The sequence below is a fragment of the Danio rerio genome, chromosome 21 (genome assembly GCF_052040795.2).
Source record: "Danio rerio strain M-AB ecotype USA chromosome 21, GRCz13ab, whole genome shotgun sequence".
NCBI classification, from domain to species: domain Eukaryota; kingdom Metazoa; phylum Chordata; class Actinopteri; order Cypriniformes; family Danionidae; genus Danio; species Danio rerio.
Window position 1 is genome coordinate 45309855 of NC_141041.1, and position 23766 is coordinate 45333620.

Genomic DNA, 23766 nt, shown 5'->3' on the forward strand with positions numbered 1-23766 from the left:
TTCCAAACCTGTTTAAGATTGTGTTGAACACAAAGGAAGATATACTGAAGAATATTCAAAAACGGTCATTGACTTCATTCATTTATTTCCTTTTCGGCTTAGTCCCTTTATTAATCCGGGGTCGCCACAGCAGAATGAACCACCAACTTATCCAGCACAATTTTTACGCAGCGGATGCCCTTCCAGCCGCAACCCATCTCTGGGAAGCATCCACACACACTCATTCACACTCAAACACCAAGGAATATTTAGCCTACCCAATTCACCTGTACCGCATGTCTTTGGACTGTGGGGGAAACCGGTGCACCCGGACGAAACCCATGTGAATGCAGGGAGAACATGCAAACTCCACACAGAAACTCCAACTGTCCCAGCCAAGGCTTAAACCAGCGAACTTCTTGCTGTGAGGCGATAGCACTACCTTCTGTGCCACTGCGTCGCTGGTCATTAACTTCCATAGTATTATTATTTTTGGTCCTACTATAAATGCTTTTAAAAGCAAATGCACAAACTGGAATATCACATAAAATATTTGCAAATAAAGCACAAAGTAAACAAACATTTGCTGGCGTCAAATATGACAAACAGGAGAAACCACTATTCACATTTTTCCATTGGTTTGTCCATTAATGTTGTCCCAGCACACCCAATCTGTTATCACATGGTCTTAATTAACATATCACATGACTTTTTTATTCTCGTGCTGTAATTTATTGGTCACACTTTACAATAAGGTTCATTAGTTAATGTTAATTAATGCATTTACTAACATAAACAAACAATGAACAATACATTTACTACAGTATTTATTCATGTTAGTAAATGTTAGTTAATGAAAATACAGTTGTTCATTGTTAGTTCATGTTAACTCATGGTGCATTAACTAATGTTCACAAGCATGGACTTAGATGTTAATAATGCATTAGTAAATGTTCAGTTATGATTAATAAATGCTGTACATGTGTTGTTCGTGATTAGTTCATGTTAGTAAATGCATTAACTAATGAACCTTATTGTAAAGTGTTACCAATTTATTCAGTAAATGTGTTTCCATCATAGTTTATGCAGTTTTTTTTCTTAATTGATAAGTTTATCTTGCTCAGTTGTGCATATACATTTTTTAAATGCCATTTTCAAAATGTATGTGTATCTTGGCATTTCCATCAAACGTTTTTTATGTTATATTACAAAATGTGCATAAAAATAGGTGGATGGAAACCAAGCTTATGCCTGTCTTTTTGCTGATTAGTTTTTGATTCATTTTATGTTTTGTGCCCAGCAAAATAAAGAATTCATAATAGTTTAGCAGCACTTGAGTGAGATGAAATATTCTGGAAATGTTAATTTTTTGTGGTGAAAAAAGGAAGGAAAATAAGTCAAAATAATCCTAACAAGCAAATAAATCGACTGTGATGAGAAAACAGCAGTTGTACAAACTGCATCTGATGATAGTGATGTTTGCTCAAGCTCTGCAGTTCAGCACTCCAGTCAGTTCACTTCACATTTATGTAGAACTTTCTACAGTAGGTTGCTTTAAACAAAGGAGCCTTACAGTATTTAACATGAAAACAATGTCAACATTGCTTCCAGAAGAAATGCTATTTATTTTCTCCAGTAAATCAGCTCTCCATGTGTGTTTTCTTTTTTTCTTTTGGAAGACTGACATCATTCATTCATTTTCTTGTCAGCTTATGCCCTTCCAGCCACAACCCATGTCTGGGAAACATCCACACACACATTCACACACACACTCATACACCACGGACAATTTAGCCTACCCAATTCACCTGTACTACATGTCTTTGGACCAGGAGGAAACTCAAGCGAAGGCAGGGAGATAATGCAAACTCCACACAGAAACACCAACTGGGCCGAGGCTCGAACCAGCGACCGAGCGACCTTCTTGCTGTGAGGCGACAGCACTACCCACTGCGCCACCGCCTCGCCCCAGACTGACATCATACTTTTCTTAAATGCCTTGGCATGCTATAACAAACCGCTGAAACACACTCCAAGCAAGTTTATTGGGCCCGATATTGTTCAAGATGACATCAAACCATTTTGTTCTGGACTTGATGTGCTTTACTGAACTAACAAATGAATTAGTGCAGTTTTGAATTGTTGTTTATCCTAGTGTGTGTGTGTGTGTGCGCATATTTTAATTAAAGTTTAAAACAGTGAAACATGCCAGAAAATCACTGCTCATTTCGCCTGTTCCCTAACCACATCAGTGTGGCAGTGATATATGCATTCTTCACTTTTTTGGAGCAGTGATAAGAATTTTACTATTATGGTATTATTTGTAAGTCATTTGTAAGAGAGAGAGAAGCATTGCACAATGTGGGGGTTTTATTCTATTTTTGAGAGACATCATGAAATCTCCGTCTTGGAGCAAATCTTGTTATTATTTATTTAAGATTTTCAGCTGTTGGAAAAAGCGTTGAAAATCCCATTGCCTAATCCACATAAAAATAATAGAATAGAAAATAATAATAATAATTGCAGGTTTACCTTCTTATAGGTTTTGTCTATTTTCCATCCTTCATTTGTTACTTATATTTTTTTGTTCTTACACAATATATTTTGGTCCAATTTTAGTTCAACAATTCGATATTTTGTTTGTTAATGAATCCAATTTTGAATGGTTTGTGTTTGTGACTCAATTCATTCACAAAGATATTCACATGTTTTATTTAAATTAATCTGCAATGAAAGGAGGAGGGGGGGGGGGTTCATGTTCATGTTCATGACCCTTTAAATAAAAGATTCAATCAGTCAAGCATAATGGCAAAGACTTGGCATCACCTACTGCCTTTTTAAAATAATAATAATAATAATAATAACAATAATAGTAATAATAATAATAATAATAATAATAATAACAACAACAATTCGTTTTATTTATATGTGCCTTTCACTTAAGTCTTGTGGTTTGTCGACACATAGCACTACAGTGTTCTCGATCCTTTGCCTGCCAATCCTTCCCCTCCACTCTTTCTGCTCCTCAATCTTTTCTGTATATAATCTCCACTGTATTATCACATTAAAGTTGAACCACTCTAAAAAAGCAATATATTATCCACAGGCAAGATGATAAAACAAATAAACCTTACAAACATTCACAAACACTGACCCACATATATGCCATCAAGATTAAGAAAGTTTAAGTACATTTTGAGCTTTTCATTTTAGTTATTTGATTATCCATGACATTTGTTAAACAGGCCAAGGTCTCAGATGTTATCTTTTTCTCTGTCTCCAGCATCAGTGAGAGCTTCCTAACAGTCAAAGGTGCCGCCCTTTTCCTTCCACGTGGGAATGGCTCCTCCGCTGCCTCGTCCTGCTCCTCCAGAATCACAGCACAGCGCAGCAAACATGCAGGTATGGACATCCACTGGACAGCACATGCAAACTCGGCCGTAACATTATAGATAAATATATCAAATTAATGAAGTATTTGTACTCATTTTGCGCAGGGGACCTTCAGCAGCACCTGCAGACCATGTTCACTTTACTGCGGCCCGAGGATAACATCCGCTTGGTGAGACATACACACACACAATAAATAAATCTACCAAAACCTAGCTGGCTGTCTTTATTGGCATGGAGCGTCCAAATTTGTCCATGAAGAGCTTTTGTCCTGCAGAGTTTTGCTGCTGCCCTAATAATACACACCAGTATGGGGTAATCAATACCTTCAGACTCATCAGAAACTTTTGTATTCCATTGTCTGTTGAAATTCTTGATTCTAATTGTAAGGTGTGCAATAAAACACACGGGTAATTCCAGTCAGTTTTGATCACCGTTTGAAACAATTGTGTTGCCTTTAAACATAAGTCTTAATGATAGCAACTCAGTGACCCAATGCCTTCAATTGTCTATCCAACATTTAGGGCTCTATTTTGACGGTCCATGCGCAGAGCGCAAAACGCAGGGCGCAAATGCTTTCAGGGCATGTCAGAACGCATTTTTGCTAATTTACGGACGGGAAAATGTGCTTTGCGCCAAGGCGCATGGTCTAAAAGGGTTGAGTTTATTTTCTTAATGAGTTATAGTTGTGTTTTGAGAATAAACCAATTAGAGTCTCAGCTGCGTCGCGCCAAGAGCGCATTCGCTATTTACAGGACGCAAAGTAAGTCTAAGTGGAAAAAATGAGCATTTCACAAGCAAACAGTTAACAGTTGACAGTTTTTTAACAGAAAACTGTTAAACAGAGCATCTACTGCGTGAGAATGAGAGATAATGGATCTACTTTCACATTCACTCTTGGATAGGGAAACCTTTACGCACAGACATCAATTAGTCTATAAATAATTAATTTCGTTTGTTAAGCGCAAAGATTTGTTTCAAAACTATTTCTAAATTCAGTTCTAATATTCAGCAAACAAATAAATGAACAATAATAACAAAATGTGCTCAAAAACCTGAGTTATATCCTAAAACACATGCTGTGCCCCATATGGTCTAAAACCTGACAGGTGGGCAAATCTAAGCTTGTTTTTAATAAAACAAATATAAATATGGATATAATAAATAATACTGCTAATAATAATAACATTATACAAAAGCAAATTGTTATGAATGAACTGAAAAAGCCTCCCGAGATGAAGAAGACATAAAAGCAGTGATTTTTCATATTTATGTAGGCTAGAAAATAATATGTTTTGTAATATTTTAATCTTTTATATTTATATCCTATATCTATTCTTATTATATCCTATATATATATCCTTAATATTTAATTTTTTTCATATGTAAAGATATTTGCCTATTTCTCTCTTGTGCGTATTAATCAGTGCGTAAGCGAGGCGCAACTCTGCGCCGGAGTTTAGACCGGGTTAGTTTTGGTTTAATGAAAAATCTATTATAGTTTCTCAAAATAGCAACGCACCAGCGGTCCGCCTCAGAACGCCTTCCTTTTTAGACCAGAACGCCTATGGGCGCAAAAATGAGCACTAATGCATTTGCTATTTAAACAGCGTAACGCAATGCCTCAAAACCACTCTTGCGCCAAGCTGAAACTACCAAAAGACTATTGCGCCGCGCCTTGCGCCACACTGCGCCGGATGTATGATAGGGCCCTTAATCTCAAGGACACTGGTGTGTTTTTGACCAGTGATCTGATGTTGATGAACCAACGTGCAAATATTTGTGATGAGGTAGCTAACACATGTTACTATGAGCTATAAGATATGCCCATGTTATTTACATGCACACAGATGATCTCTTTCTAGCACGTGTTTTCTTTCTCTGACTCTGTCAGTGGCTACTTCAAAGCGGAGACATTAAGGGTGCTTTCACATCTGTAGTTCGCTTCATTTGGTCCAGACCAAAATGCAGTCATCTGACAAAATCCACATCTCTCATTGGCCAGATGTTGTTAAACATATTTCCTAAACTGCTTATTGATTGGTTAGAATTCACGTGCGGGAAAATGCCAATGAACTCCCTCAAGTAAACAAAACCGGCAGACACAAAATGTCGTCACTTCAGGGGGAGGCGTGAATTAATTTAGCTATACTGCGACATGGTCATCTTGCAGAATTACTACCAACGATCCATCAGTTAATGTTTTCCTCTCTCTCTCTCTCTGTTGGTAAAGCGCTGTCAACAAATATTTTTCCTCCATATCCCATAATGCACAGCGCATCGGCCTACGGCGGCTGAATTAGTTCAAAAGGCGCAGTACTTTTTGCGGTTGGACCTGTTTTAGTACGAATCATATTCTCACCACAAACGAACCACTCCAGGGTTCGTTTGAAAGCGTACCGAGACCACCTCTTCAAGCAGGTCTCGGTACGCTTATTTGGTCCGCTTTTGGTGCGCACTCGAGTACGATTGCTGCATTCTCACCTGCCCAAACGAACCGCACCAAAAGATGAAATGAACTCTAGTGCAATTCAATCGAACTAAATAAGGCAGGTGTGAAAGCACCCTTATACATTGCATAACTCATAAGAAATTAGTCAAATATTGTGCTGCCAAGAGTAATAGTAGTTTTATGTTGTCAAGAACTTAGCAAATGATCACGGAATAAGAGGGATGCTCCTGGAACCTACGTTCCTACAAGTTAACTAGTTTTAATAGAGATGTCTGGTGCATTCAGGATGGTACAAGATGGCGTGTACTGTATAAAACTTTTTGTTATATGCCCCTGTCACATTCAGAAAGTTCATTTTTTTATAAATAATACCTATAAGTATTGCGATATATGTTTTACTTTTGCTGTGTCTTTTTTACTCTCTTAGCTGGACAGACATGCAGTTCTATAAGTTTCAGCAAAAACGTGCATTCAACAACAGACTTGCATCCATCAATTTTGTCAAGTTTTTTATAGACACACACCCAACTTGAAAACTCTGAAATGTAGAGTGTCCCATTCGTGAAAACAGCTTTGTGGTGGCATTCATGTGTTTGAAACTTGTAAGTAAAATGTATTTAACAAGACGTGAATGCAGCGAGCTGAAGTGTTTTAGAGCTCAAATCTGCTGAACAGTGGCCTCTCCAGGAATAGGTTTGGACACCTCCAATACTGGAAAAATGTTTCAGTTGACTTCAGCCACAATGATCCTTACAAATAATAAAATCCCAGTGTTTTCCGCATCAATGGTGAAACTCAAGTTAAGGAATGTGTAAGTCATATATAAAGCTAAAAAACGTGTCTTATTTATTGATAAAAATCTAAATATTTGTTGGAACTTCTTGTGGTAAACATATTTGGTCAATTTTATTTTGTACTACACCACTACAACTTGATTGAAAAAGTGAAGTGCTATGAATATTTTCCGGATTCACTGTATACATCCTCATTTTTACCTAAATGAATCAACTTTTTTTTTGTTTATGTTACGTAATACTTCATTTTCTTATCAAATCTTTTGACCAATCAGATGGTCTATATTAAATGCCATGCCTCGCCCCTTCAGAATGCTCTTACTTTATGTTCTTGATCTCAACCAGTCTAACCGGAAGAGCTGTGATAAAAACCAAACACTATTTGCCATTTTTAAAGAGAAGGAGCAACTCTGTCCCACCCTGTCTTTATGTTCAGTTCAAATTGTCACACATCATAAAAAAATGCACTTCATGGCACTTCACAGGACCTTCACTTAATGTCATTGTTTGTTTTGCAGTGTGCTATGTTATTCTGTATTAATGTTCTACTCTTAACTTCAGGCTGTGCGGTTGGAGAGCACCTTTCCCCAGTGCACCCGCTACATGGTGGTGGTCTCCACTAATGGCAGGCAGGACACAGAAGAGAGTGTGGTGCTGGGAATGGACTTCAGCCCCTCCGACAGGTTTGTGTGTGCTGCTGCTTGTACTGTTCATTCAAACCAATCAAATATGATATAAATACAACAAGTACAATTTGTGCGTGTTGCAGTTCCTGTTCCATAGGCATGGTGCTTCCCTTGTGGAGTGACACACGGATCCATCTGGATGGTGACGGGTAGGTGTGACAGATATGTATAACTGACAAAAATACATCTGTTTGTCCTGCTGGTAGTTCAATTTAACTTTTTGGTCTGTTTTTTTTTTCACAGGGGCTTCAGTGTGTCTACAGATAACAAAATACACATATTCAAGCCAGTGTCAGTTCAAGCCATGTGGTGGGTGCATTTTTTTGTGTTTATTAGTGTTGGGAAAATAAATAGATACATTGTGAATCAAGAATCAGTTCTGCGTTCACTCTGAGGCTGTCCAAATGCATTGCGATTCTTTCTGAATTGATTTTGAGCTTAGTTTTTATAACCAGCAATATATGCTGTAGTCCAGGAGTGTCCAAACTTTTTGGGCCGAGGGCCAGATGCAAAAAAAAAAAAAACATTGTCACTGGCCGAATTTTACATACATCACACAGACACGCATATATATATATATATATATATATATATATATATATATATATATATATATATATATATATACAGTTGAAGTCAGAATTGTTAGCCCCCCTAAATTATTAGCCCCCCTGTTTATTTTTTCCCCAATTTCTGTTTAACGGAGAGATTTTTTTTCCACACATTTCTAAACATATTAGTTTTACTTACTCATTTCTAATAACTGATTTATTTTATCTTTGCCATGATGACAGTAAATAATATTTGACTAGATATTTTTCAAGACATTTCTATACAGCTTAAAGTGACATTTAAAGGCCTAACTAGGTTAATTAAGTTAACTAGTCAAGTTAAGGTAATTAGGCAAGTTATTTTATTAGTATGGTTTGTTCTGAAGACTTAAGGGGCTAATAATTTTGACCTTAAAATGGTTCATAAAAAATTTAAAACTGCTTTTATTCTAGCCGAAATAAAACAAATAAGTCTTTTTCCAGAAGAAAATATATTATCAGACATACTGTGAAAATGTCCTTGCTCTGTTCATTTGGGAAATATTTAAAAAAGAAGAAAAAAATCAAAGAGGGGCTAATAATTCAGACTTCAACTGTGTATAGATAGATAGATAGATAGATAGATAGATAGATAGATAGATAGATAGATAGATAGATAGATACATAGATACATAGATAGATAGATCGATCGATCATAACAAGAACTGCTGCTTAATTGAATGCATGTAATAGCGATATCCGGTGGTTATTTATTGAATTGCGTTCATTTTTGTATAGCAAGCCAATTTCTATTGATATTTATAAAAAGCCTCGCGGGCCGCCACAAAACTGATTGCGGGCCGTAGATGGCCCGCAGGCCGTAGTTTGGACAGCCCTGCTGTAGTCAAACTCTACCAATTTTTACATATACTCTTTGAAGCTAAAATAATCATTGATGAAATTAGCAAAATTTTGAAAGTCACCATAGAGAGCTGTTTGCATTAATCCTGTGGAACAGAAGCAGAGGTGCAAGTACATCTGGCCACTATATATGAGTCACAAGTGCTCTTCTTTATAAGCATTTGAGGGAATGGTTAAAAACTTGTCCAGAGTGTCATCTGCTGATTTAAATGAAGCTCAGAATTGATTTGAGAGAGTATTACATGCATTTTGACAATCTAAGACAGTGTTTCCTATAGGATTTTTTCCAGCTGTGGCGGCAGGCCTTTTATTTACACGGATCTACCGACTACCTGTGGCGTTATTATTTCAATGACAAATGTCGTGAGCGCAGTATTAGAAGTCGGGATCGCATTTATGTAATAGCCTACAAGCGTGCAAATCTTTGTGCTTGCCTGCCGATTTCCTCTACTCGTGCACAAAACTTCTTGCACGCCACCTCAAATATAAGCCACTTCAAGAGCGCGCAGATCTTCATGTGCGCTCTCAAACAAACGCTGCTGGGTACGATTTAGTGCGTTTATGCAATGAGTATGTCTCCAGCATTTATTAGATTTGGTAGGAATATCTAGAGAATATCTAAAGTGAAACGGCTATACGTCATGTTTGATGGCCTCACGCATCACGCACCAGTCAGCCAGTCAGTACGTCACCTTAAAGGGTGATGACGCACACTCTAAATGACGCACAGCACTACTACGGTTACAGAAAAGTTTGCGCTACTATAACTCACTTACCCTTTAATACGTTTTGGTGCGATTATTACCAGCTATTAAAACAAAATAAAATGCTTTGAATGAGAAGCTGTAATGTAGACGTGGCGGGATGAATTTTGGCGTGGCGCCCCGCCACGGATGAATGAATGTAGCGGTAACCATGTAAGAATCTATCCACATATGGCAAGACATTGATTTATCACCTCAGCTTTAATTTTTATCTATTGATGCGCTGAAGTAATTTTTTAATGGAACCATTGTAACCAAAATATATGTTTATTTTATAATCAGTTAATTAATAACATTTAATAAAATGTACTATTTTAATTAGAATTTTAAAAAATAAATAAAATGGTGATGCGGTGGCGCAGTAGATAGTGCTGTCGCCTCACAGCAAGAAGGTCGCTGGTTCGAGCCTCAGCTGGCTCAGTTGGTGTTTCTATGTGGAGTTTGCATGTTCTATGCGTGTTCGTGTGGGTTTCCTCCGGGTGCTCCGGTTTCCCCCACAATCCAAAGACAAGTGGTACAGGTGAATTGGACGTGTATGGATGTTTCCCAGAGATGGGTTTAGCTGGAAGGGCATCCGCTGCGTAAAACATGTGCTGAATAAGTTGGCGGTTCATTTCGCTGTGAATGAATGAATGAAATAAATAAAATTGAATGTTGTCATTTGTAAAATGCTGAAACCCTAGCTGCGTCCCAAATGGCACACTATACACTATGCACTCATGCACTATGTACTTATGCACTTACACACTCAACAGTATAGTATATGTAGTGGCGTCCCAAATGGCACACTAATGTTTTTTTTACTAAGCGGAAATTCAAACCGTTTCCCTGATGAGGTTTGACGGTTGCCAAATAAGTGAAATAAACAACCGAATTATCAAATAATACCTGCCGTGAGTATAACCGCATTCACCATCGGGAGGCGCTATAATCACTCTCGTAGGAGAATTTTGCTTTCACCATCCAAAATAAATAAAGTTATCCAACATGTGCGTCCGATAGCTCCGCCCCTTCCGCTACGTAAGCAAACCTGTGGTCGTTGAGTGCGTGAAGTGTCCATCATTACACACTTCATTTTACTGGCTGAATGAGTGCATCATCCGGGTAATTAAAGTGCACTTATTATTTTTGCTTTTTATGCTTTTAATGCTTTTTATTATTTTTTATACTTACACTATATATACTACAAAATGTCGTAGTATTAGTATGCAATTTGGGACGCAGCTCCTGTGTTTTTCTGACTCCACTGGCCATTAAAGAAACTGCAGCCATTACAAGCTGTTCAAACATTGTCGTTAATACATTAAAAAAATTAAATAAATATGTCCTTTAAATGGTGACTGTAATAAAAATATTGCTTTCATGATAAATTTATTTAAGCACATTAAATATTAGAGAATTCACTTGCAGGTTAATCCATTGAAGTGTAAATATAGTGCAGATGTTTAGTAAAATACTACTGCCAATTCACCCTAGTTTTATATTTTATCTGTCACCCTTACACTGTTAATTTATTGCCTAAGGTTTTAATTCAATATCTGAGGTACCAAAGGCTGATATTGTACCAAGGAAATAATGAAAGAAATATTGTACCAATGGTTAATTTTGGGATTGATATGGCTGATATGGTGGCATGTGTTTTCTTTCTCTCAGGTCTGCCTTGCAGTCGCTTCATAAGGCCTGTGAAGTGGCCCGCTGTCATAACTACTTCCCGGGCAGCCTCTTCCTGACCTGGGTGAGTTACTACCAGAGCCGGGTGTCCTCAGATCAGGCCCGCATCAACGAGTGGAACGCCATGCAGGACGTGCAGTCCCACCGTGCAGACTCACCTGTGCTCTTCTCTGATGTGTGAGTTTTGGTACATCATGGGTGCTAAATGGGTGTTATGTGAGGAATGATTGATGATGAGCTATTAAATAATTACAACAACAACAATTAAACACTTCTGAGGCAGTGAATTATGGCCATTACACCTAGAGTGTGCTTTATTTTCTAATAATTCAATGGACCAGAGTGAATTATTCTGTTTATACTATGGTTACCACACCTAAAGGCACTGTTCAGATTTTATATTTCACAATATTTGTCAGGGTTTTGTTCTCAAACAGCTCTTGTGTGTAGTGCTAGTTTCCTACACAACTCATTCAAAACCTTTTGTTTTTATTTTAACATTTTTTTTATTTATTTGTTTTTTTGTACTATAGTAGGCTTTGAGATAATTGAATTAGTTCAGTTTAGTGATATGAACTATAATGGATAGCTCTCTGGAACCAATTTAGCTGTCTGTCATGTTTTGCAATAACATGCAACAGCCTAGTAGAATTAATTAGGTTGCTGTTGGAAGTGGTGTTAGTGAGGCCAGCAGGGGGCGCTCAACCTGTGGTCTGTGTGAGTCCTAATGCCCCAGTAAAAGTGAAGGGGACACTACACTGTCAGTGGGCGCCGTCTTTCGGATGAGACGTTAAACCGAGGTCCTGACTCTCAGTGGTCATTAAAAATTCCATGGCACTTCTCGTAAAGAGCAAGGGTGTAACCCTGGTGTCCTGGCCAAAGTCCCTCTATCGGCCCTTACGATCATGGCCTCCCAATCATCCCCTTCCACCGAATTGGCTCTATCACTGCCTCTCAACTCCACCAATAGCTGGTGTGTGGTGAGCGCACTGGCGCTGTTGTCCTGTGGCAGCCGTGGCATCATCCAAGTGGATGCTGCACACTGGTGGTGGTGTGGAGAGACCCCCCTCATGCTTGGAAGCGCTTTGGGTGTATGGCCATTACACATTACATTACATTACATTAATTTGTAAGATACATTTTCCCAGGATTTCAGAATATATCCCTGCAAGCATTTTTGTGTTCAAAAGAATCTAAAACGTCTTGCCTAAAACAAGGCTAAATTTGGGCTGTCTGTGAAAATCTAATAGACGTATAAGAATGGAACAAAAATTGGCTAGTTATGATATGCACAGGAATAAATGACCATATATGTGAAGTCTATCTAATCGGTGTATTCGGTGATGATTCTATTCTTAGCGGTCTTTTTTCCATTGACGACCCAAATTTAGTCATGTTTTATCTACTGTATGCTTAAATATAGGGATGCTCTGATCTATCGGCCGAAGTTCGGTACCGGCCTTCAATCACATTTCATGGCTCGATCGGTACTTGCCCAATCTGCACAATCTCTTGAACCATGAACGTGTTTGTTTATGAGTTTACAAACAAAGGAAGATGCACATGTGCTCATCAGCAGTGCACTACAACAGTTGAGGAGGTAAATGATGTTTGGGGGCATGAGCGATCATCAAGCTGCTGTGAGGCTCTCTGGATCTGCTGATAGTTGGAGATGGGCAACATATTGGAATGGCCTTACATGTATTTAGGCCTTTTGACATATCAAAGAACTGAAAGTTCTGTGTTTTTGACAATATTGCAAGTTCACTTAAACCTGGCGAGAAACAATAATGTATATATTTATATTATAAATATATATTTATTTTTAACTTGAATTTTTAATAATGTATTTTCTTGTAATATACTATTTTCAATTGGTAACGCTTTACAATAAGGTTTTATTAGGTAATGTTGGATAATGCATTTGCTAACATGAACAAATAATGAACAATACATTTACCGGCATCTAGCTGTCTGCAACTCTCATAATGTCGCCCATTGAAGCTAAGCAGGGCTGTGCCTGATCAGTACCTGGATGGGAGACTACAAGGGAAAACTAGGTTGCTGCCGGAAGTGGTGTTAGTGAGGACAGCAGGGGGCGCCCAACCTGCGGTCTGTGTGGGTCATAATGCCCCAGTATAGTGACGGGGACTCTATACTGCTCAGTGAGCGCCGTCTTTTGGATGAGACGTTAAACCAAGGTCCCGACTCTCTGTGGTCATTAAAAATCCCAGGATGTACTTCGAAAAAGAGTAGAGGTTTGACCCTGGCATCCTGGCCAAATTTGCCCACTGGCCTCTGTCCATCATGGCCTCCTAATCCTACCCATATCATAATTGGCTTAATCACTCTGTCTCCTTCCCACCAATCAGCTAGTGTGTGGTGGATGCTGCACACTGGTGGTGGATGAGGAGATTCCCCCTATATGTGTAAAGCGCTTTAAATGCCCAGAAAAGCGCTATATAAATGTAAGGAATTATTATTATTATTATTACTACAGTATTTGTTCATGTTAGTTAATATTAGTAAATGAAAATACAGTTGTTCAATGTTCGCGTTAACTCATTGTGCATTAACTAATGGTAGCAAGCATGGATTTGGATGTTATTAAGGCATTAGTTAATGTTGAACTATGATCAATAAAGGTTGTACAAGTACCTTTTATAATGAGTTCATGTTAAATACATTAACTAATAATAAATACACAATAGTAAATACATTAACTAATGAACCTTATTGTAAAGTGTGACCATTGCATATAACAGTAGTTTAAAGGCCTCTTTCCTTTTAGTAAAGAAGTAATGGATTTATAGGTGTGAATTTCAACTCCTTAAGCATCAAATATGCACTCCAAATGTTTTCTTCAAGGAGACATGTTGAATTCTTCGATCATTTGCAATGTTTCTAAATTGCATTGTTAGTCATTTTTCTTAGCATCTTTTGCAAATCTGTTTCATCTATTGTAGGGATAGTTTACAGTTTAACCCAAAGAATGACCAGTCTGGTAGATGAAGAAGAGCCGGAGTCAGAGATTTAAATAAATAAATCAAGTTTACTGAAGATAGTTTGCCGTTACATCAGCAGAAGCCAGCTTCAACACTCGCAATGAGTTCCTAGGCCGCTCTGCTTACAATCACCAATCAATAACAATTATACTCTCACATAACGTCATTAACTGCGTCACACATACAGGTGTTCTAACCTGATTGGTTAAAACACAGATAGACTAGTAAAATTTCCACATGGGGTTCGTGCGTACAATTCTGAACATTATCTTAAGCATAAACGTCAGACATCCCCGAAACTGATTAGAGCTGACTCCAGACCTGTGAAACGGATCAACAATCAAATAAAACACACACACTTAAAGTATAATCTGTTTCTTATTCAAGGCTGAGTGTACTCTCAGCCGTCTTTATCAAAACTGGTTAAAAACCGGTATAATCTACATTCAGGCAGTTATATTCTTACTATACAAAGTCCATCTTGAATAAAAGTAGAATCACTTTAAAAGAATTAACCGTAAAAATAACAAAATCACTTAAGATAGTTTAGATAGTAATAACTACTAGAAATAACAATAGAAACAGTTGTTTCCAGTCCTCAGCCCTCAGTTCCACTCAAGGTCTCCGTGACCTCTGACCTAGAGTGATGGCTTCTGAAAATAGTTTTAAAGAGACAGGCAAATGCACTGAACATTCTTATATTAAGCAATTTGTTAACTTATTCATTAATTAAAATCAATTCACAGTTAAATACTGAGAAACAGGATGATGAAAAGGATAAATGTTGGTCCATGATGAGACGGATTGGAAAGCAGAAATCTGAATCCTTCACTATTATTCTCTGTAGAGATGCTTTTGACCATTACATGTCCACACTAAACTGTTATAAAGAGACACGTTTAGGAGATGATTTGCAACATCCCTAATTTATTCTCTTAGTTAAGGATAGATCTCCACTTAAGTATCATACTGGGAAAATGTGCTTTATGCGTTATAAAGCTTGAAGCATAAGAATCGCTATTCGGTAGCGGCCGATCACCATGCCAAGAATATATACTCTGTATCGGCTGCAAAATTCCTGATCGGAGCATCCCTACTTAAATTGCTTGGTGCGTATAGAGAATTAAGATACTGTATATGTGACTTTTAAAAACAAACGTCTACTTTATTTTTTCAGGCCAACTGAGCGGGAAAGAACAGAGAGATTCATCAAGACTCGATTAAGAGAGATCATGATGCTAAAGGATCTTGAAAATGTCACTTCAAAAGATGTAGGATGCTAATATTCATCCTAAAAATCACTTTCTGAATGACTACAGGTTTATTCTGTACAGACTTTCGTATTGTACATCACGCTGCACCTTCTGTTTAGATCCGCACAGAGCTGGAGATGCAGATGGTGTGTAACCTTCGGGAGTTCAAGGAGTACATCGATAACGAGATGATCGTCATCTTGGGGCAGATGGACAGGCCCACAAAGATTTTTGAGCATGTTTACCTGGTGAGAGCGACGTCTCCTTTACGTTTTAATCATACATATCAGTTATAAGATGCACCATCAGTCATTTTTCAATTGTATCTAATTACAGGGTTCTGAATGGAATGCATCAAATCTGGAAGAACTGCAAAACACCGGGTACATTTTGACATCCTTGTTTATGAAAAAAAGCACACACATACCAATAATACCTGCAGTTGAAGCCAGTTTTCCAGACTGTTTCGGTCATAAACCTGTGTTATCTTTATGCTCTCTTTGAAGTCTGTTCTTGTTGTTAATGATTATTCTGGTTTTCGGTTATGTCTTTGTGTTTACCATCAGGGTGCAATATATCCTTAATGTGACGCGGGAGATCGATAACTTCTTTCCAGGGCTATTTGAATACCACAATATCCGGGTTTACGATGAAGAAGCCACAGACTTGCTGGCTTACTGGAATGACACTTACAAGTTCATTTCTAGGGCCAAGTGAGTAAAAATATGCTGTACTGAAATTTTCTGACTATGTATTCTGCATTTGTTATGTCAGAATTAGCATAGCTGTGAGATAACATATGTGAGGGTCTACTTTAAATCATTTTTGTAGCGTTCATTATGGCAAATTTATTGATTTGGTGTTAATTGCAGAAAAATAATTTAATACTGTATAAATTTAACAGATGAAGCAATATTTAAATTCTGGTCTGTAAGTTTAAAAGTGATATAATAGAATTGCTCAACACCTGTACAATTGTTAAGAGTATTTTTGTTTTAGATATTAATACAATATTTCAAAACATTAAAAGAATTCTGACTAGGGCTGCATTATATATGTCGTTTCAGCATCGATATCTCAATATGATCATTCGCAATAGTTTCAGTTCAGTTCAGCTTTATTTGTATAGCGCTTTTACAATGTAGATTGTGTCAAAGCAGCTTCACATAAATGGTCATAGTAACTGGAACAGAGTAGTCCAGTTTTTAGTGTTTAGGTTTAGTTCAGTTTAGGTCAGTTCAGTGTGGTTTAAAATCATAACTGAGAGTCACTGAAGAGCAAATTCATACACAAAATGTTGTGTTTGTATTATAATTTATCATTATTTGCATGTGTTTTTGATGCCTGTGATCGTATAATGAATTTAAAAGCATTCCGGTATAAGAAATTGTACCATTTGTGTCCTTGAATTTGATTAATTTGATTAAATTATTTTTATCATTTAGTTGTTGTACTTGAATACTGTTAGACTCGGGAAATAAAAAAAAACAACACTTTATTTCAACTGTATCTTTTCTTGGTTGTATTTATAGATTGTTATGCTGAAAATACAACACAGGCAAATACAGAAATGCACTGCAAATAGCACAGACCACAACGAAAATGTGTTGGGGGACCCCAAAAAGTTTATAGATTGTTTGTTAGTATCAGCGGTTAGAGTCAATTTTTTTACTAGAAATAGCAAATCATCCAGGAACCTCTGGCATACTCTTTTCAACATACTATGGTTTGGGACGCACTAATTCTATTTTCAAATACTATTTAGGATGGATAGTATGTGGATTGGGACGCAGCAAATAGTTTTAATAACTCATTTCTAATAACCGATTAGCTGAAGGTCTGAAAGGCTTAACTAGGTTAATTAGGTTAACTAGGTAGGTTAGGGTAATTAGGCAAGTTTTTGTATAAGGATAGTTTTGTTCTGTAGACTATCGAGAAAAAAATAGCTTAAAAGGGCTAATAATTTTGACCTTGATATGATTTTTAAATATTTAAATATTATCAGACATACTGTAAAATTTCCCTGACTGTTAAAAATCACTTTGGGAAATATTTAAAAACGGGAAAAAAAATCAAAGAGGGGCTAATAGTTCTGACTTCTTTAACTGTATATTTTTCTTTAGGCTACAAATTATTCAAATATTAATTAAATATCATGTACCATTAAGATTTTTTTGTGAATGTCCTACTGTAAATATACCATCAAAAAATCAATTGTTTATTAGTAAAGTGCATTGCTAATCACTTCCTTTAGACAACTTTAAAGACAATTTTCTCTGTAGTTAAATTATTTTTATTAAATTTATTTTTTATTCAGGTTCCTAACACTTAAATAGTTGTAACTCGACCAAATATTGTCATAGTGTAAATTATACAACAATGTACAACAGCTTTTTCATTCACCTCTATCAATCTCAACATCTAAAAATTAACATTTTTGACTAGCTTTGTGGTCCAGGGTGACATAAAATACAAGAATAGTTCAATATACAGCAGTGTCAGATTTTTTTATTTGTTTGAAAGTCAATATTTAGGCGAATTGATTGATTGATTAATTTACTTTTATTGCCTTCAGAAGGGCAACAAAGCTCCAGCCTATCGAGCAACGACTAATCTAGACACCTCTGATTGGTTACGGCATTCATATGCTCACATTTGATTGGCTACAGAGGCTCAGCGCTGCTGCAAAAGCAAGAAATTGGTGTTAAATTGAAATCGAACGCAGTGTTTGCAAATGTAAATGTCCCAAATTTCACAATTCACTTCAGTCTTGACAACCATATAGGTTTTATTTAATTGTACAGTGCATTTTTTGAAAGTGTGAACATTTTTCAGTCAGAAATAATAACATAATATATAAACAAAATGTAATTTCAGTCTCTCTTTATCTCTTTCTCTTAATTTCAGATAAAGTCTTAATTCAGATTGTTTACCTATCTTTTTCTTGTGCTTCTTCAACAAATACCATGTTGAAACTATTAGCACTATGTCCATCTTTTAACACAAGACTAATCTGATTCCTCCAGAAAAGCCGGAGCGAAGTGTCTTGTGCACTGCAAGATGGGTGTTAGTCGTTCGGCCTCCACTGTTATCGCATACGCCATGAAGGAGTACGGCTGGGACATGGAGCAGGCCTTTGAGTACGTAAAAGAGCGGCGAGCCGTCACCAAACCCAACCCATCATTCATGAGACAGCTTGTGGAGTACCAGGGAATACTGATAGCAAGGTAAACACTGCATTTGAATGTGTGCAGTCATGTGATTGGCTGGAAGCATATGTGTGTGTGCATTCAGGGCTGAAGTGGGACTCCTTTTCAGCCCTGGAGTTTCAAGCCTCAGACCGGCCCACCTCAGTTCTCGACTGACTATATTAAAATAAGGTCATTTCCAATTCAGTTTCTAATGACACTATCACGTCTTTTTTTGAGAAAACAGCTGCTTTAGAACTTCAAATGTTCAACAACCCAAACAGTATTATACGTCTCAACAATAAAAATGAAAATAATAACATACTCAGACGAGGATCAAACCCGGGTCGACGACGTTGTAATCTAACGTGCTAACCACTGGACCACAACGGTTGTATATGAATAATAAATAAGAAGACTGTGGTCAAGTAAATAAATAAATTAATTTAAAAAGTGTGACTGCTGAGAGCAACAGATTGTGGAGCTAGGGACACCGGCTCTCGCCAAAAAACGGACCGGCCCACTGGGAATTCTCCCGGTCCTCCCGATTAGCCAATCCGGGCCTGTGTGCATTCATACATTTTAACATGCAGGTATGCCACATACTCCAATGACCACAGACATGTTCAGCTTCACTGTAATGACATGGTTCTCATCACAGTTGATTACAGGGCTCTGGTTGTATCCATTGAGAAGTTACAGTGGCTGTTTGACCACATTCCACTTAGTAACTCGCGCGTCTTTGATTGTCTGCTTGCTTCTCTGAAGTTGTAGGTTTGTGCATGTGGGCTTTAGTGTGGGCGGGTATGCATGTGCACAATGCACTTTGTACTTCCTGTAAAATTAGTCAATGGGGTTATTCACGTTTATGTTTAGGTCTTAAAGAAGCAAATGAGCTGTGAAATATTTTGAACGCACTATATACAGTTGAAGTCAGAATTATTAGCCCCCCTGAATTATTAGCAGCCCTGTTTATTTGTTTCCCAAATTTCTGTTTGACCGAGAGAAGATTTTAGATCTTCTAAAATCTTAAATTAAGATTAAATCGAAGGAAAATGAATGTTTACGGTCATTGGTGTTTTTTTGATCAAATGAACATCTCTTAAAATATATATATGTAACATTAAATAATATTCAAGCCACACAGTTCAATTGTAAAACTCTGATTATTTCCAGCCATACATATTTTGCTTATTCTACCTTTTCTTTGTCTTTTTTTTTCAAAATAGCAAACAGAGACACAATAAATTGTGGCGTTCCCACTCAGATAGTGATCTTTCGGAGCGACTCGAGCCACTCTGTAAAGCTACTGCCGCACAGTCTCTAGGGCGGTCCAGTTCCCGCAATCAGACCTTCGGCCAGACTTCACCCTCAATACAGGAGCTACTACAGACTCTCACCCCTTCCTCAGCTACTGCTACTGGGTCTAACGGACCGGTTGAGCCCAACACAACACGCTGGTCCGATAGCCACATTCACAACGGAACCCTCCACGAAGCCACCGAGACGCTTTCCTTCCCCAGGCCCAGGGCTGCCACTGTGGTCCCAGAAGCCAGACCTGATATCACCTCTGTGACTGTTACTGAGACGGTCTCACCAGGACGTCCTCATCCGCCCCCTGCTGTACTTCACCCACCCTCGTCCCCCAAGCTTCTCTCAGATGCAAAGGCCAAGCAAGGCCTGCCTGAGGTGTCCAATCTTGTGCCTTTGGAGAAGTCTAGTCCAAAGGTGCACTCATCTGTAAACATTAGGACTCCTGAGCCATGCACACAGGCCCTGGACTCCCCAGGGCTCCAGGATCTCAGCCAGCAAGTGCCTAACATGGAGACAGACTGTGCGGGGTTAAGTCACAGCAGTGATGAGGACCACCACCCCAGTGCCACATTACAAAGGGCTGAGCTCACGCCCACGCCTCCCTCCACTCTAAGCATCGATCGCATTGACTTCTTCAGTGCCAGAGAGAAGTTCCAGGGCCTTTCTCAAGAGATCCGCGGGACTGACCAGGTGGTAGGGCAGGCGCCTCGGGACAAAAGTCCAAGTGTAGAGACCAAACGGCTGCTTCCTGACAACCCCATCAAAGAGGAGGAACAGAAAAAGGTAAGGGGGTAATGTAGAATAACCAAAAATCGAAGTTTCCATAGTAGGGATTAGGGCTGCACCATTTTGGAAAAATCTGACATGGCAATGTTTTGTTTTTCTACAATACATGTATTTTGCGATATGAATACAGTTTCACCAGATGACTTGAAGAGCTCTATTTGGAAACCAATCATTAGTGTAGATTGATTGGGATGATTTTGTAGGGGATTAAATATACTGTATGAAAATAAAATTAACAATTCGTATGCATAAATTAATATAATAAAGTGAAACAAACAGTGTTTTGGAGCCAAACAGTATTCAAGTAGCACAATTGAATAATCAAATTTTAAGTAAAATGTACAACCCAGGCTCATTCTGAAAATGTAGTCCCGTGGACGTTTCTGGAGACCGCAAAATCCCGGAAGGTACATTTTTTTGCAGTTTTTATTTTCGTGAATCTGTGAGAGGCCGCTGTGCACTTTTTCGCATCTCAAATGTCGTGCCCGCGCTGTTCTCGCGTAAACCCACCAGAGGCAGCTGTCGACTGTCTGAATGACTGACGGGGTGACCAGCCAATGGACCTTTCCACCCTCCTCCTTTCCTAAACCTAACCAATTTTACCAATTGACCCACCCGCTTACTTCCCTAAAGCCAACCGACGGTTTACAAAAGCCGTCCAGAAAAAGAAAAGTCCTCTTCTGATTTTTACCACCTTTTCGGATTTTACTGCATTCTCACCCTGTTGTTTACTCGTTCATTTAATTCTGTTTTCGTCTTACCTGATTTCTGAAACCGCTCTTCCCCGGACTTTCTTGTCGTCGTGGTCAACTCCTCTCTGCGTCCCAAGTCCATCAAAGTATACGATGAGCTAACTAGACAAACTGGTTGCGGCGGAACGCCCTCTACACAGAGGTAAGCGGTCAGTTGGTAGCCGCCAAAATAAAAGGCGTCATACCGCCCCATGGCGTTCGCTTAAAAAAATGAAATGCAGCCATATGTACCTCCGGCTACATAATTTGCGGTCTTCAGAAACGTCAGTGAGACTAAGTTTTTAGAATCAGCTGTGTTAAACATGGTAGTAGTCAGCATTTAAAGTGGATCAAACAAGTTTTTTCAGATTTGTCCTGAAACAAGAATGTGTGTTGTTCAATATAGTTATAGGACTACTATGATGAAAGGTTTTGATCCACTTTTATTTGACTACTGTCGTCCTAATTGCATACATCATTCAGTAAAATTAATCAGCAACACTTTATAATTACTACACACTGTGAATCATCTATTAAGCATTAGCAAATAGTTCATTCAGTATCTGTTCATTGCCGAATAACAGAAGTGTCAAAATTAAATTAGAAATAAATACAATAAAATAAAATTGGATAAAACAACAATAAAATAATTTAACAATATAGTATGATACAACATTACAAAGTTATTTTGCGAAGTTTAACCTGCACAGTAATTACATTTTAGTGAAGATTGCAAAGATTTATTTTTCATTTGTGTATCTTGAAATGAATATAAATTAATAAAGTTTTGTTCATCATTTTCGTTTTGTCCTGTTTAGAATATAAATAAGCCTTTGATTGTCATTTATAAGAGATTTATAAAGCATAAATAGTCCTCACTTAAGGTCCCAAGACTAGATAAAGTTGACTTAATAAATCATTTATTAATATACAAATTAACTGTTACTATATGCCTGAATAGTTCAGGCAAAAGTTATATAATGTTAATTTGAATATTTTATTAATTATTTCCTTGTGCATTCTGAATAATCTTAAAGTAGCACCAACTATTCTTAAATAACTAGTTTGTAAAACATGCAATACTTTAATCATTAACAAAGTATGAAAATACAGTATTTGATTTGATTTGATTTATTTCTTTTCGAACAAAAACATCATACAGAAAATATCATTAACAAAAAAATACATTTAAACATGGTCGAAAATGGAGCAGGATGAAGCACAAGCTTATTCTCCCACCCCATACTTCATTCGTTTATTACTTAAACTTCTTTTACTTATTTACTTTTACTAATCTATTCTTTTTACATGAAACATATTTGATCCTTTTGGCATCTTTGACAAATAATATGTTTGATTCTATTTGTACCTTTTCATTTTGTAACAGACCCAAGGAAGAAAAAAAAAAAGAAAAAAAGCATAGTACTGCAAATAGAATAGGAAAAAACAACAACAACATTGTAGTGCAAATAGCCATTAATTAAAATTTCATCATACCTTTCTCTTTATCCTTTTTCAAAAACCTTCATCATTATATTCCATTACTAATAAATATTTACACAGTTGTTTAAATTGATTCATATCCTGACGTTGTTTTAGAGTCTGATCTAGACTGTTCCATAGTTTTACACCACATACAAACATACACAAACTTTTTAAAGTTGTTCTTGTTTTCAACCTCCTAAAATTTAGTTCTTCTCTCAGGTTATATCCCCCTTGTCGTTCTTGAAAAAAACTTTTGTGTACATTTAGGAAGTATTTTATTGCTAGCTTTAAACATGAATTGTGCTGTTTTAAATTTGACCGAATCGTTGAACTTAAGTATCTTTAATTTAAAAAAATAAAGGATTTGTATGCTCCAAATACCCCACGTTCTATCAGTCTAATTACTTTTTTCTGCAATGCACACAGTAAAAAATAAATCCGTAACATTTACGGTAAAAACCAGCAGCTGTGGTTGCCAGTACTTTACCGTTTAAAACACGGTACAAAGCGTAGAAGTAATTTTGCATTTTTACGGTAAATTACTGTATTTATTAATTAATAGAGGTAATATGTCTGTATTTTGAATGATCAACATCTACACATCTTTTGTTTCACAGTTAGACACGTTAGCACACCCACATACAGGTGGTGATGATGGAGTTACATAAAGAGCCAAAGCTCATCACAATCTACTTTTCCCACAAGCAGAAAAGAGTATCAGCATATAGAAGGTGCTCAGTGTCATTCACACAGCTACTAAACACCAGTATGGTAACACGCATAAAATTAAAGTCATGAAATAAACATTGCTTATCAA

At 37.4% G+C, this 23766-nt stretch overlaps 1 protein-coding gene across 11 annotated transcripts in view; it reads left to right on the forward strand.

The window, feature by feature from the left end:
• The window catches only part of ssh2b (slingshot protein phosphatase 2b), a 65309-nt gene that overhangs the window by 33476 nt on the left and 8067 nt on the right, over positions 1 to 23766 (forward strand). For 7 of the 11 annotated variants that reach the window (XM_087299935.1, XM_087299936.1, NM_001135103.1 and 4 more), the window contains 12 exon segments: positions 3263 to 3381; positions 3477 to 3541; positions 7177 to 7298; positions 7385 to 7450; positions 7545 to 7610; positions 11170 to 11364; positions 15370 to 15463; positions 15565 to 15693; positions 15782 to 15828; positions 16012 to 16158; positions 18472 to 18672; positions 19863 to 20730. In XM_087299935.1, the coding sequence (XP_087156061.1) occupies positions 3263 to 3381; positions 3477 to 3541; positions 7177 to 7298; positions 7385 to 7450; positions 7545 to 7610; positions 11170 to 11364; positions 15370 to 15463; positions 15565 to 15693; positions 15782 to 15828; positions 16012 to 16158; positions 18472 to 18672; positions 19863 to 20730 (2119 nt within the window). 11 annotated transcript variants of the gene reach the window in all.